General features: G+C 39.0%; 1 protein-coding gene across 3 annotated transcripts; it reads left to right on the top strand.

Moving 5' to 3' along the window:
• Positions 1-756: 756 nt before the first annotated feature.
• LOC123633894 (histone H2B type 2-F-like) lies at positions 757-13078 on the top strand. Of its 3 annotated transcripts, none has more exons than XM_045544901.1 (3): positions 757-1183; positions 6703-6814; positions 12312-12396. In XM_045544901.1, exons 1-2 carry the CDS (start codon positions 807-809, stop codon positions 6812-6814), a joined length of 489 nt encoding a protein of 162 aa, XP_045400857.1. In that variant the 5' UTR covers positions 757-806; the 3' UTR covers positions 12312-12396. The 3 variants fall into 3 exon arrangements, with proteins under 3 accessions (XP_045400857.1, XP_045400856.1, XP_045400855.1); XM_045544900.1 differs by lacking the exon at positions 12312-12396 and adding an exon at positions 6902-7610; XM_045544899.1 differs by lacking the exon at positions 6703-6814 and having other exon boundaries at positions 12312-13078.
• Positions 13079-14874: the final 1796 nt, after the last annotated feature.

Genomic DNA, 14874 nt, shown 5'->3' with positions numbered 1-14874 from the left:
CTGAGTAGAGGGATTACGGAACGCTGGCGCAGTGGTAGATGTCGTTACAGAATCCACATGTCACTTGGCCCGCGGCAGAGGAAACGGCAGAGGCGTGGTCTCTCGTTCCCGCCAACCCTGCCTTTACATGTTGGTTTAAATCTAGAGCGCCAGCTTTACCAATTCTGTAAGGAAAACTACTTGTGGGCAACAGACATTGTGCTAAGTCCTGAGATGTGTAAGATCCTGAGGACGGGTGGAGGCGAGTCTGTATTAAATTATAGACCCTGCAGGAATTTTATAAGCGTAATTTAAGACTTAGTATCTTCCTCATTACACAATACAGGCGGTGCGCAACCGTTGCAGTAATTTAAGGAGGGAAGTAAATGCCTAGAGACTTCAATGTGCAGGCTGAGGTATTGTTCCAAGAAACTGGAAAAAAACAAAACTTCCACATAGAATAAAAGGGAAAAGTTAACTTGTCTTTAGCTAGCACTTAGGATTTCATACCTACAATTGAAAGTGAAATCCAACTAAACAAAGACCTCAAAGAGGGGAAACTCGCTTTACGTAAATGGTTAGTGTGAAATGAAACATTTTGATTGGTTAACAAGACTTGTTCTAATGACCACTAAGGAAGCATAGCCAATCTATTATTTACATGGACCCACCCCTCTATGACGACACTATTATGAATTAACCAATAAAAACGCACCATTGTGTGAGCCTTCATTTGCATACAAGCTCTATAAGTAGCGCGTAAGTAGGCCGTTTTGTTGTAGTCGGGGATTACTTCCTGTGGTGTCTCCTGCTTCACTTCGTTGAAAATGCCGGATCCAGCAAAATCTGCTCCTGCTCCTAAGAAGGGCTCTAAAAAGGCTGTTACGAAAGTACAGAAGAAGGACGGCAAGAAGCGCAAGCGCAGCCGGAAGGAAAGCTATTCCGTTTACGTGTACAAGGTGCTGAAGCAGGTCCACCCGGACACCGGCATCTCGTCCAAGGCCATGGGCATTATGAACTCGTTTGTCAACGACATTTTCGAGCGCATCGCCGGTGAAGCGTCCCGCTTGGCGCATTACAACAAGCGCTCCACCATCACGTCCCGCGAGATCCAGACGGCCGTGCGCCTGCTGCTGCCGGGGGAGCTGGCCAAGCACGCCGTGTCCGAGGGCACCAAGGCGGTCACCAAGTACACCAGCTCTAAGTAAGGGTGCTTTAGGGGCACTCGAGACAGATCAACTACCTTACCCCAAAGGCTCTTTTCAGAGCCACTTCAGTTGTCAGTAAAAAGTGGCTGTAAACACTTGTTAGGTGGTTGGTTAGCTTTTGGTTAAGTAGCATGTGACTGTGGTCACAAACGCTTTTCAGTCTAGGACGAGGGTGGCCTCGTGGGGTCTGGTAATGTGAGTCTTGCTGTTAATAATGGTTAATCAAAATCGTCCCTACCTGATCTGGCTGTAGAGGTATGCCAATCTAGAGAAAAGCTTTGAGCACGGTTCTGGGTGTTGTGCTTTTTAGGGAAGAGTGTTTCCCACGCTTTATTCTGCCTATGTCTCCAAAGCCATACTTTTATTTTTGCTTTCTTTTTAAGACTAAAGAACAAGGTGAGATTAAGTTTTTTCCTAGCGCACAGACGGGAAGCCCCCAGTTGCCTCTCTTCCCCACTTGCTACTTAATTTTAACCTATATTTTTATACCTGCAGGTATTTGTCACAAATTTTGTCTTGACACAGTTATGCGCTTTCTTACACTGGCTTGCTTGTAAATCCTGATCTAGCTAATCCCATAACTTCTAGTGACTTCAACCAGGGAGAGATTTTTGCTCTTGCTTTCTCACTCCCATGGGACATTTGGTAGTATGTGGAGATAAAATTTTTGATTGTCACGTTGGAAAGGTGCTACTGGTATCTAAATGGGCAGAGGCTAGGAATACTGTTAAGCATCTTATGCACAGTGTAGTCTCCCCGCAACAAAGGATTACCTGGCCCATGATGTTGATCCTTGTGTGGAAACTGAGAGTCAGCGCCCAAAGACCTCCCTAACTTTCAGGATTAAATCTTGATTTTGGTCAAACCTTCTCTCAATCCTGCCTAGCCCATGTTACTGCTCTTTACTTGGTGAAAGCTGAGTATTCTGTAGCCTCATCGTGATTGTTTACAGGCTCTCCACAGGAAGACTATCTCCCCCAGGGCAAGGACTCTTAGTTCTGTAACAAACTTTACTGATTAACAAGCACCAAGGTGATTCTTATGAACACATTTCCAGGTGGCTCTCCTGAAACTTACTGATTCAGTCAGGTTGGAGGTGGGATCTGGAGAGGTGGTTTTTAGTGTTCTCAAGGGCATGTGTGTTTTAATAGGATTTGGAGATATTTGGTGCTTACATGTTAGGTCCTCAAATGTTAGTCCTCCTGTGAGAGTGTCAGAGTCCTTGTGTCACAGATATTCTGAGAAAGTAAACAATTTGAGGATGGAGAGGGGACTTATGGTATTGTTATACAAAAGGCCACAGTTAACGTGTGATGAATTTCTGAAGACTTCTCAGTTCAAAACTTGTGTAACTCAAGACTGATCCTGACAAAAGCTAGTGGATGTTTCTTTTACCAAATACGCTTTTGGGGCAATAGGAAAAATCTTAGTTTACAATTCACTTGACACTCAAGGTTTGAAATTAAGTCATTCTTGATAAATCTTGGAATTTATGTAACAACTTTGTGCTTAAAATGAATTTTATTAATTTTATAATGTAGGAGTTCAAATTGACACCCAATTAAAAGTTGCATAAAATGTATATATGATTTCTTTTTTTCACTGGAAAATTAAGATTCCCAATTGAGTCATCTTTCCCCGGCCTTTTTCTGATAACCATCAGATAAGAGGCCAGGGAAAGATAACTGAGAATCCAAAATATCCGGTGCAAGAAATCGTACATGGCACATTTTATGGTAGGAAAAAGTAACTCATTTTACTGCCATAAGTGAGAGGGCCAAAGTGGTCTATTTTCTACCCAATTGAGCCATTAGAGAGTCTATTCAATCTCTTCCTAGCCTAGGGTCCTGAAGTCAGGAATTCCCTTTTGAAGTTGTTAAAGAATTGCTGACTGGCTAAACTACTTAAAAGCTATCATTCATTACCATTGACCAAAGGATTAACTTCCATCTCATCCTGAAACTGAAGGCCTGCTGTTATCTGGATAAAACTTGCCTTCTTCAATTATTGTACTTATTTTCGCTAGTCTTCCAGCTTAGCTGAAATGTTCTACTGTCTTGTAACATATTAACATCTTAAATTTATCTTTTGTGCTTTTGTTTTCCTAAATTTTAGTACTCAGTCTTAGTTCTCTAGACTATGCAAATTTCTTTAAGTCTCACTCTGAGAAAGCTTTTTATGTCATTCTAGTTCTCAGGGAAGTCTTTCTCCTTCTAGCTCTTATGGCCCTGTTCCTTGCACAATTAACAGTTGTGTAGCTTTGTGAACTGTAGCCTGGTTCCTCAATTTCTTTCTTTTTTTACATTTGCTAACTTGTCTTCTACTATAGAGACATATACTTCTTGGTATTCTGCAAAGGCTATCCCAATGCCTATAATAAAATAGTTTCTCAATGAAAGTTTATTGACTGACTGCCCAGTCCTTAGAATACTATTATAGAAAACTGATCTGACGGTGGTAGGTTCAAGTACTCTACTATTTTTCTTCACTTTTCCTAATGTTTTCTTGCTCCTTTAGCCCAGGACACTCTTTTAATTGTCCTTAATAATTATTGTCCCAGTTGAAACAACTGTTAGAGATTCAAAATTCCTGAAAATGGTAGATAAAGTACTACACATGGTAGCTTTCTTTCAGCCAATGTGGTTGTAGCCAAAACAATCAGATTAGAATGGAGCTTTTTCACCTGGATTTGAGGTGCTGGAGAAATGTTCTGCTTTTCCAGTGCTTTGAATAAGGATGAGGAGGAAGGTGCATTTCAGAAGACAAAAATGGTTTGTGCTATTAGGAAAAACGGCTTCAAATGTCAGATTCAGAGAGCACTGCAATTGTAGAAATGGGTTTGGCTTGGGTCAGGTCAAATGTCATTGAGATGGGTTATGTCATCTCTGTAAGGTTGGTGAATGAATTGTGGTATGTATAGAAACCTACAAAGATGATGACAGAAAATGATCAGTTTCATCTTCTGTCATTATTTTTAGAGAATTTATGTTAAAACTGGTACAATTCCTAAAGCTGATCTAAAAGTCGAAATTAATACAATTGAATTTGGATACTTACAATTCAAGTACAGGACAACAGATAGAAAATAAGTATATGACCTCTTTGTGGGATAAAGAGCTATCAAAGAATGTCATTGGTGGTTTGGGGTTTTTTTTTTTTTTTTTTGGTTTTTGTTTTTTTACATTTCGTTAACTATAGTTGAACCATAACAGATCGTATGACTTGGCAAAAACAGAAAACTTGATAAAAATATTTTAGGTCCCACAATGTCAACATTAATAAACTTTTGAAAAGCAAAAGCAGGCTGTTTTTTCATCATGTATTTTCAAATATATATTGAACATATAGTATGAACAAAGCAGTGAGGTAGAAGATAAAAAGATGCAAATGCATCTAAGGGGATTACACTGGTATAAAGGTAATTACAATTTAAGCAAGATATGTTATTCCCAAAAGAGGGGACAGAAGGAAATGTTTTGTGAGTTGAGAGTGAAAGGTTGTATCTGGTTAGACAGTTCAGAAAAGCTCCATGAGAACTTATATGGTGCCAGGTACTATGCTAAGTGATGGAGAAACAAAGGTACCCACCTCCTCAAGTCTATGAGGGTCAACTGGAATTTTCTATGTGACTAGTGTACATCAAGCATCCTCTGGGATTTTTAAAAAAGTTTTAGTTGTACCCAATTTTCATGGTAACATCTTTCAACTTTTTAATTTTCTGGTTTGGGCAGATGGAATTCTCCATCATTCCATTTTTATTCTGTGATTAGAGGTTATTAATTCCTTACCCCTTATCTAGGTTGTAACATTTTTCTTTTACTGTAATATATCTCTTTAAACATTTTCTATTTTCACATAGACTGTTATTTTATGTCATTATATAGAACTGTTCTGGCTGTTCCACCCTCCAGCCTGCAGAATGCAAAGCAATTTCAGTCACATCACACTTGGTTTATAGCATCTCAAAGTCGTTAGAGGTAGAGCTTTATTCACCATGGTCCTAGCCTGAGAGACATTTGATTTTCTTGTTCTCTCTGAGATTGTCTTTTCTTTGGGTGTGACTATTAGAATGGTGAATGGATAAGCCTTTTCTTAGTTACCCCGAATGCAATTCATCCAGAAATCCTCTTGGCTTAAAATACATCCAGTATCCAACCACATCTCACCACCTCTACTGCTATTTCCCTGCCCCAAGCCATCATCACATCTCCTGGATATTTGCAATGGCCTTCTAAATGGTCTCCCAGCTTTTGCCCTCTCCTGTCTCTATTTCCCACAAAGCAGCTAGAGTAAACTTTTTTTTTAGAGACAGGGTCTCTTTCTGGTGCAGTGGCATGATCATAGCTCACTGCAGCCTTGAACTCATGGGCTCAAGGGATTCTCCCACCTTGGCTCCCAAGTAGCTGGGACTACAGGTGTATGCTACCACACTTGGCTAATTTTTTTTTTTTTTTGTGTGTGTGTACAGATGGAGTTTCAATATGTTGCCCAGGCTGGCCTCAAACTCCTGGCCACAAGTAATCTTGCTTCAGCCTTTCAACATGCTGAGATTATAGGTATGAGTCACTGCAACTGGCCTAGAAACAGACTTTTTGAAGCAGAAATCAGCTCATGTCATTCCCACACCTTCCTCCCCAACTGAAAACCCTCCAGTGGCTCGCACATACATCTCTTTCATTGCATCTCTTACTCTCCCCCTGTTGTTTGCTGCATTTCATCACACTATTCTCCTTGCTCTTCCTTGAATACACCAAGGCCTTCGGATCTCAGGACTTTTGCAATTTCTATTTCCTCTTCTCAAAAGGCTCTTTCTTCAGATATTTGGATGACTTGTTTCCTCATTTCTTTCTGGTTTCTACTTAGAAGGTACCTTAACAACTTATTATTAAGGCCTTCTTTGACCATCTTACTAAGGTAACAAGCCCACTTCCTCTCCCTCCACTTACTTCCTGGTACTGTTATCCCCATGCCTTTCTTTATTTTCCTCTATATACTATCTGAACACTAATGTATTTATTTACTTTTTTATTTCTGAGTCAGGCTGATGTCAGTAAAACCTATTCTTCCCTGCTTACTTTAACTCCGTGCTTTCTGGGTGCATAGCTTCCCAATAAAAGGCTAATTGACCAGCTTCTCTTGCATCCGGTTTGTCCTCAAGACAAAGTTCTGGGCCAGTGAAGTTTATTGAAGAGACTACCCTTTCCCCACCATATGTTCTTGGAAACTTTGTCAAAGATAAGTTCACTATAGATGTGTGGATTTATTTCTGGGTACTCTATTCTGTTCCATTTGTCTATGTGTCTGTTTTTATGCCAGTACCATGTTTTGCTTACTACAGCTCTGTAGTATCATTTGAAGTCAAGGAATATGATTCCTCCAGTTTTGTTCTTTTTGCTCAGGACAGCCTTGGTTATTCTGGGTCTTTATGGTTCCATATAAATTTTAGGATTATTTTTTCTATTTCTGTGAAGAATGTCAGTGAGTTGATCATTTCTGCTTGTTCAATTGTTTCCAGCATTTTCCAGGTGAAGTTCCTATTCTTGTCTCACCTATTCAGGAGCCAAAGTTTTCCCAAGAATACAAGGAAGACTTTTTCTTTTTCAAATTACAGTCCAACAGGCAAATAGGTAAGATGACAGAGTCCCAAGACCACAAAATTTCTTTCTGGGGGGCCAAGAACTCACTAAGCAGTAGATGACATATTAATATTTCAGGTGGTTCTACTAAAAAGAGGTTTAAGAAGCTAAAGAGTATCTCACTGTTAACCAATGCAAGGACTTTGCTTTGGATGGCCAAAGCTAGAAACAGCAAAGTAGAAGAACTATTAGAGCTTGAGCAGTTCCTTATATTTTTCCTTGGAGAATCCAAACCTGAATGCTGGTCCACTGTCCCAAGAATGGTTAAGAGGTAATACAGCTTGAGATTGATTGAATATTTAGAGAAAGAAAAAGAGATGTCTAGGGACTGGAGCAGCACCAGGCACCAAGAGGAAAGAATACTGTGGCAAGAAATGAAGGATGCAGATGAGTGAAGTGAAGGAGCAAATTATCTCAGTTGCTTCACATGATTAAAGGCAATAATTATAAATTAACTGGAAGTAGGTGAAAATCCATATCATTCCTTTGATATTAGTGGTTTTAACACTGAGGGGCATAGATTATACCTAAAAATAAGAACTTGACGTTTTTTTCCTTGGCAATGATGTTTTAATTTTGCATAAGTCTTAGTTTCCAGTTTGTGGGATTATCATTTTTAAATGCATTGCAGGAAAACTCTCTTGGCCAGAAGGGAGTGTAAAACAGTTCAGACACACCACAGATATAACCCTGGGTAACAGTCATTCAGTGTTCTTAAGAAGAAAATTCCAGATCCTAGGGTTGTTGGGCTTTAAACTACTTAAAATTTCTCTCTGGAACTATATTTCATCTAGTTTGGCTGTCTACTTACTCAAGACTCATACTATATATGTAGAATAATGAGCAGGAGAAAGGTATGCTGATTACTCCTATGATTATCAACCATAAGATTAGTTCCAACCAGGAAACATCCTTGTTTCCTTAAGGTTTCTTCACTCTCTTCTTGCTGCACTATGAAAATTTGAATGATTTTACTTATCTAAGTGTCTTTGTAGGAGATTTTTCCTGTATCTTTTTAGGAGTTTGAATTCTGATTTTCATAATTTTTTCACATTATTATCAAGGTATTAGTTAATAGAAATTATTCTTAAATAACTTTTTTTCCCCAGAAACAGCAAGTATGTGTAGAGAAGAATACAATTTTAGGATTAGCCAGAGAGTTAACCAAGGTAAAACTTGAATTCCAGTACTTAGCCTAGATAAAAAAAGGTATGAAACTTTTTCATTTGTCTAAGGGAAGTTTATTTCATGGTATTTATGGTTGTGGGGATGTGTTTGGGAGGGAAAGGAGCATAATAGAGAAATATTTATTGATCAATATATGTAAATCATATACAGTGGGGGAAAAGTAGAGTTTCAAAGATTATAAAAGCAAAGCAAGCCAAAAAAGCTGTGACTATTCTTCTTGGCATGAGGAAATAATATATAGATTATATTAGTATATATGAACTAAGTCATGTAGATTAAGTCAATGGATGGAAATATAGCCCCCTACAGCATAGAGATGTCAAAGTAAATGCATTTGACCCTTCCTGGCAGGGTAAAGGGATGATGTGTTCCTAAAATCTTATAGATATGCCATTGTATAGTATATTAGTATATAGTAAAGAGTACAGGCTCTTGAAACAGACCACCTAGTGTATAGCCTGGTTCTGTTCTTTTTCAGTAGTTTGACTAGGGCAAGTTTCTTAATGTGTTTTCTCATCTTAAAATTGGGAATAATGGTAATGCTTGCTTCATAAGGTTTTTATGAAGGATAAATGAGTACATACATATAATAATGCTTAGAATGTTTCACACTTAATAAACAATTCAATAAATGTTAGTTGATGTTTGTAGTAGGGAAGTCCTATTGAGTACCATGCAAGTTTCCTAACTCTACCACACAAGTGATAATAGCTACTGATTCAAGACAGTGTACTGAAAATATGTTGCATTCTTCGCATTTTCCACCTCAAATTCCTAGAAATGATAGAAAATTGACAAAAAAAGATGACAGATGGGATGAGAGTAAAGAGTGCAACAGAGGACTTCTGCAGATGAGTGGACCAAAAAAAATTATCCAGTCTTAGGAATAGGATACCGCAAGCAAAAGTTGGTCTTGGGGCAACTGTGACAGGATGACTGTTTGGGTACCACAGCAGGAACGGCCGGTAAGGTTTATTCATATCCACCTCTCTCCTGCCTTGGGGAATGTAACAAGCCATGGAAGTCTTTGACCCCAGCAGTGAGTGTGGTCATTTGGTTCAGAGAGCAGGAAAATGTACCAGGTAATTGGGAGCTCCTATGCTGAAAAGACTACTGGAAACTTACCCAATTTTATATGATATATTCCATCCCTCATCACAGGCACAAGCAAAGGAATACCCCAGGCAAAGGCAAACACATAACCTAGAATCATCAAACATTTGGGATGAGCCAATAAAATCAGAGACACCAAACTCAGCAAACAGTAGAACCCAAAGAAACAGAGTTAACTGAAGAGACCTCAGAATAAGTATACTTACTATCCTCAGAGATATAAGAGAGGATAATGCAAGAAAAATTAAAGATCTTGGACATTTTTAATCTGATTATTGACATAAAAATTCAACAAGGGCTAAATCCAGAATAGGACAGACACAGTTAAAAGAAAACAAATGAGCTGAAAGATCAAGCCTGAAATTCCTCCACAAAGCCATACAAAAAAATACATACAAAGATGAAAAATATGAAAGAAAATTTAAATGACATGAAAGATCCAGATGTCTGAAAATCAATATCATAAGTTTGAGAAGGAGGGAATAGAGGAAATATAAGAAATAAATATCTATCTAATAAAGTTTACTGATTGTGCATTGCACAACTTCAGGAAACATCATTTAAATCATAATCTTTGCCAATGGCGTCCCCTACTGTTATGTATTATACAACCAAAGTCATGGTGAAATGAATAAAAAGAGGATATTTCACAGGAACTAAATATATATATATGTACATCCTCAGACTGCAAGGTCCTATTGAATGCTGAATATACAGGATGAAATTAAAAGACTCCTCACCTAGATTCATGGTGACAAAATTGCAGAACAAGGAGTTAAACAGAAAGTTCTAAAAACACTCAGAGAAAATGCTAACAAAGAACTGGAAGTCAAATTTACATCAGACTTCTCATTTGGGCTGCACTGGATATAAGACAATGAAGCATGATTTTTTAAAAATTTAGGGGAAAGGATTTTGAAACTAAACTTTTTAAATTTAAAAAATGTTTTTTAGAGACACAGTCTTGCTCTGTCACCCAGGCTGGAGTGCAGTGGCACGATCATAGCTCACTGCAGCCTTGAACTCTTGGGCTCCAGCAGTTCTCCTACATCAGCCTCCCAAGTAGCTAGGACTACAGGTGTGCACCACCACACCTGGCTAATTTTTTTGTTTGTTTTTATTTTTTAGAGATGGGGTCTCCTTATATTGCCCAGGCTGGTCTTGAACTCGTAGGCTCAAGCAATTCTTCTGCCTCAGCCTCCCAAAGTACTTGAAACTAAACTTCTATATTCAATCAAACTATTGTTTTAAGTGTGGTTGAATTGTCAGACTCTTTCTGAAAGAAGCACTAGAGTTGTATTCCAGCAAGAATTAAAAAAAGATTCTGGGGGAAGATGTGGGATACCAGAAGTAAATGTGGCCTTGTACCTGGTAAAACATATTGCTAAGTCAATGTAAGTTTTGATTTAAAAAAAATCAAAACGAAAGTCTGGAATTAAATTCTAGATAATATGGAAAGGAGGTTGGGGAGGACAAGAGTGAAGAAAAGTAAAACAAGCTGAGTAAGATTTATGTTCTATTCAGGAAGAAGATGTAGATGTTATTACTGCGGAAGTAAAAAAGATGTAGTTGTAAAAAATACATATACGTGACACTAGAAGGATATCTCATATTCATAAAAGTAGTGATCCATTAAGAATGATCATGAATTGTTTGCATTTAACACAGGTACACACAGATGCATGTACTCACAGAAATGTACACATAAGGACTTTTGAAAAGTCAACAATCACAGTGATGATTTTAACATACCTTTCTCAGGAATTGACAGATGAAGTTGACTGAAACTTACTGAGAATATAGAGGATGTGAAGAACGTAGTTAACAAGATTAATCATAACTATACCCATACCTCTACCATCTTGTATTCAAAATAGGAAAGTTACATTATTTTCAAATTCCCATGGAATGTTGACAAAAATTGACCATGAGTGAAATAGCAAATGAAATCTCAACAAGGGTTGAAAAAGATACAGGACATATTCCCTGCTTATAAAACAATAAAATAACTAACATATTCTCCTTAATCTATACTCTTAGGAAAAAGCACATGGGTTAAAGGAGATATCAAAATAAAAATTATATACTTTTTAGAAATAATAATGAAAGCACTATAATTCAACCATATCCTGAAATTTCACAAGCTTTGGTTACAATAAACTAGGATTCAAATCTTAGCCCTATACTTAACGAACTCCTTGAATTACAATTTCTTATCCCAATTATCTTTTCCTCCACTATGAAATCTACATCTTGGCAGATAATATTAAAACCTATATGTAGTGGTCAGAAGAAAACTCATAGCTTTAGAATGCACTTCAAAGAAAAGAAGACCTATTGAAAATAATGAATTGAGTATTTAACTCAAAAGCTAATAAAGGAACACAACAAAAACTTTAGGAAAGTGAAAGGAATAAACTACAGAAAGGAATTTTCAGGATCAATGGAATAGATCATACCTCCCTACTCCACCAAAACTGAATTAATCAATGAAACCAAAAAACCAAAGGATATTTTCTGAAAAGAAAATCAAAGGGTTAATCATTTGGTCAATTTAATATTGAAAGAGAACAAGCAAATAAATAACATTAGATATAGAAGATATTTAAAATGATGTATATTTTTGATATAAATATATTTGCAAATGTAGACAAAATATTGACTTTTCCATACAAATTACCAAAGTTGATCCAAGAAAAATAGAATCCCTGAATAAAAAATAACTACAGGAGAAACTGAAAAGGTAGCCAAATATCTACCCTTAAAAATAGCACCAGGCCTAGACAGTTTTACCAAACCCTGAGGGGAGACAATACTTATATAAATTGATGAATATAATAAAAAAATATTAAAAGCCACCCTACTGATATTGTGAGGCAATGACAGCAACAGGCATTATGGTTAAGTGAAATAATCTGCATAAGGCAAATAAGGCTTTGGTACAGGAAAACAATCAATAAAATTTAGTTATGTGCCATGATCTAGATTTCACAGGGGAATGAAAGATAATTGGGATAAGAAATTGCAATCCAAGGAGCTATTTAAATATAGGGCTAGGATTTGAATTCTAATTTATTGTGACCAAAGCTTGTAAAATTTCAGGATATATGGTTGAATTTAAGTTAGAGAGCAATTATTTCCTAAAATAAATATAGTACTTGTAAACTGTCTGTTTCTTCTCTTCAAGGTCTTTTTATTGCCCTTCCAGAAGAAGTGGGCCTCAAAGTCACAGTCAGGCTCCCGATGAGTGCTGTTTCACTGGAGATCATGCCATTGCTGCTTCAAAATTGAATACTCTCAAAGAAGTTATCTTTGTTTCTCTAGAATCGAACCAGTTATTTCTAGTCTTTCTTAGAGGTTTTCTCTCTTTATTAATTCCAATACCACATCTAGGAATCTTTACCTTTAACATATGCTCCCTCTCCGCAATTTATTCTTTCTTATCCTCTGTAAGTCTAAGGGTTGAAGAGGAGTATGTGCTTAGTGTGATATGCAGATGAAGGGAGAAGGCAGGAAGATGAGCTTCTTACTCTTTGGAAGTTTTGACCACACATTTAGAAACAAACCAAGAAATGGGGAATAAAATAAGAAGGACAGCAAACAATTTTATTGGCTCCCATTTTACCACCAGTGTGCATTAACAAAGAACTCTATACTTAAAAGAACTTATGGAGGCCTGGAGATTCAATTTCCTAGTTTTTTTTTTTTTTTAATGTTTTCCATTGCCAAGCTTAGTATATAAATCTTTAAAGTCTTTCAGTTTTTATTCTATTATAGCTATGAGACTAGTAATAATCACTTAAGATTGTAACAATACCCTTTGCAATAACACAAAAATGACAGATCTAGGAATATTAATGAATCTAATAACACTTGTAGAAGGAAAATTATAACCACTGTTTTGATACATTAACAATGATGCAAATAAATAAACAAATGGAAAGTTATACCTTGTTCATGGATTGGAAAAGTCAGTGTTGTAATAATATCAGTCCCCCCCAAATTCCTCTCCAGATCCAAGTCTTCTCAGAAGAATTTCACATAGTTGATCACTCTTTCTTCTCTGTTTTCCTTCTTCCTCACTGGCTACTCCTTATCAGTATCCTTCCCTGCCACCTCTTCTACACAACCTCTAAAATTTGGCACGCCTCAAGGCTCAGCCTTAGACCCTTTTCTGTTTATGTCCATTGTCTTTTCTAAGTCCCATGGCCCTAAATACCATGTATATATGATGATTGTCAAATTTTTATCTCTAGTCCAGGATTCTTCCCTGGGCTCGACTCATATATCCATTGCTTTTTCAACAGTTACACTTAAATGTCTAATAGGAATCTTAAACAATATGTCCAATAACAAAACTTTTGCTTCTTGCTACCCTTGTCCCCCTGCTCCACCAACTTGTTCTTTCCCAGTTCAGTCAATGAAGTGTTTATTGCTCTGACTCAAAATCTAGACATTGTTCCTCATTATTCTCTTTCTCACATTCTCTACATCTAATCACTAAGAAAGTTTTGTTGACACTTCCCACAATACATATTCCAAATGTGACCACTTCTCAATAGCTTCACAGCTACCATGCTAGGCCAAGCTACCATTATCTCCACATGGGCTCCTAACTGGTTTCCTTGTTTCTACTATTGTCCTTCTACAGTCCCAGGGTGGTGGTGGTGGTGGTGGGAGGGGGTGTTGTCTGTCTCCAGCTAAGCCTCGTGGCAATGAGGACTGTCAGCTCCCTCTCAGCCGGCTGTCAGCTATGCCTCCATTCTGTCTGGTTGTCTGGCCTGGAATCGCGGGGCAGGTGTGGCTAATCCTTAGCTCCTCCTCGGGGAAAATTCCTAAATCCTGAAGGCACTTAGCCAAGACCCAGAATGTACTCAACGATTCCTGTTTTACTCCAAACGGGTTGGTCCACTTCAGGGATTCCTTCTTAGGCTAGGAACCTCTTATTTTGTGAAATGGGCCTGGATTCTATAGAAGCTCCCGTGGTCCTAGAATGCGTTTAGGGTTCTCCATACTGAGCCTGGAAGGTAAGGAACGATCCCTACCTGACCCACCCTCTCAACCAGTTAGTTGCCTGTTCTGCTCCATACCTGTCCACCCTGGGGGGTTGTGCTTAGGTTTGGAAGCCCTGGGGATTACAGGATAGGCCCAAGACCCTCACAGGAGAAGCCTCGGTAGGTCCAAGATGCCCTGGGTATTGCCTCCGTCGAGTCTGGAGACGAAGAAAGGCACTCTCCTCCCTGCTGGCTGCATCAGATCCCTTCCGGACCTCCTAAGCCCTGGAAACTTGTAGGATAAGCCGTGGACCTTGTGAGCAAGCCCTGCGGTTCCCAAATCCATTCTGTGGTAGACCTTGAGGAGCCTGGGGCCTTTCTGCCCGCTGGCTTGCTGATTCTGCCCACCCCAGGGTCCCTTCCTGGCTCTGATGGTGAGGGAACCAGCAGGGAGATCTCCGGGCTGACCTGGGAGGCGGGCGGCTGTCTCGCACCCTCCAGCCACTCCCTCCCTGCCGCCGCCGCCTCCAGCGGCTTTTTTCTTGGGTCTCTCGCCCGGAGCCCAGAGCCCTCCTCCCCTTCCTGAGGATTGTGGTTTCTCAGTGCTCGGCTCCGCGGAGGCCGCGCGGCGCCCCCAGCAGGCCCCGCGCCAGTCGGCGGCGGCTGCGGCCTGCACGGGCGGGCTGGGCCGGCGGCGCCGCGCTGCAGCCGCACGGCGGGCGGGTGGGCCTAGCCGGGAGTGCTACTCAGCCACTC

This window comes from Lemur catta, chromosome 3 (genome assembly GCF_020740605.2).
Source record: "Lemur catta isolate mLemCat1 chromosome 3, mLemCat1.pri, whole genome shotgun sequence".
Classification (NCBI taxonomy): domain Eukaryota; kingdom Metazoa; phylum Chordata; class Mammalia; order Primates; family Lemuridae; genus Lemur; species Lemur catta.
Note: the sequence above shows the minus strand (reverse complement) of the source record. Positions and strands in the feature narration are given on the sequence as shown.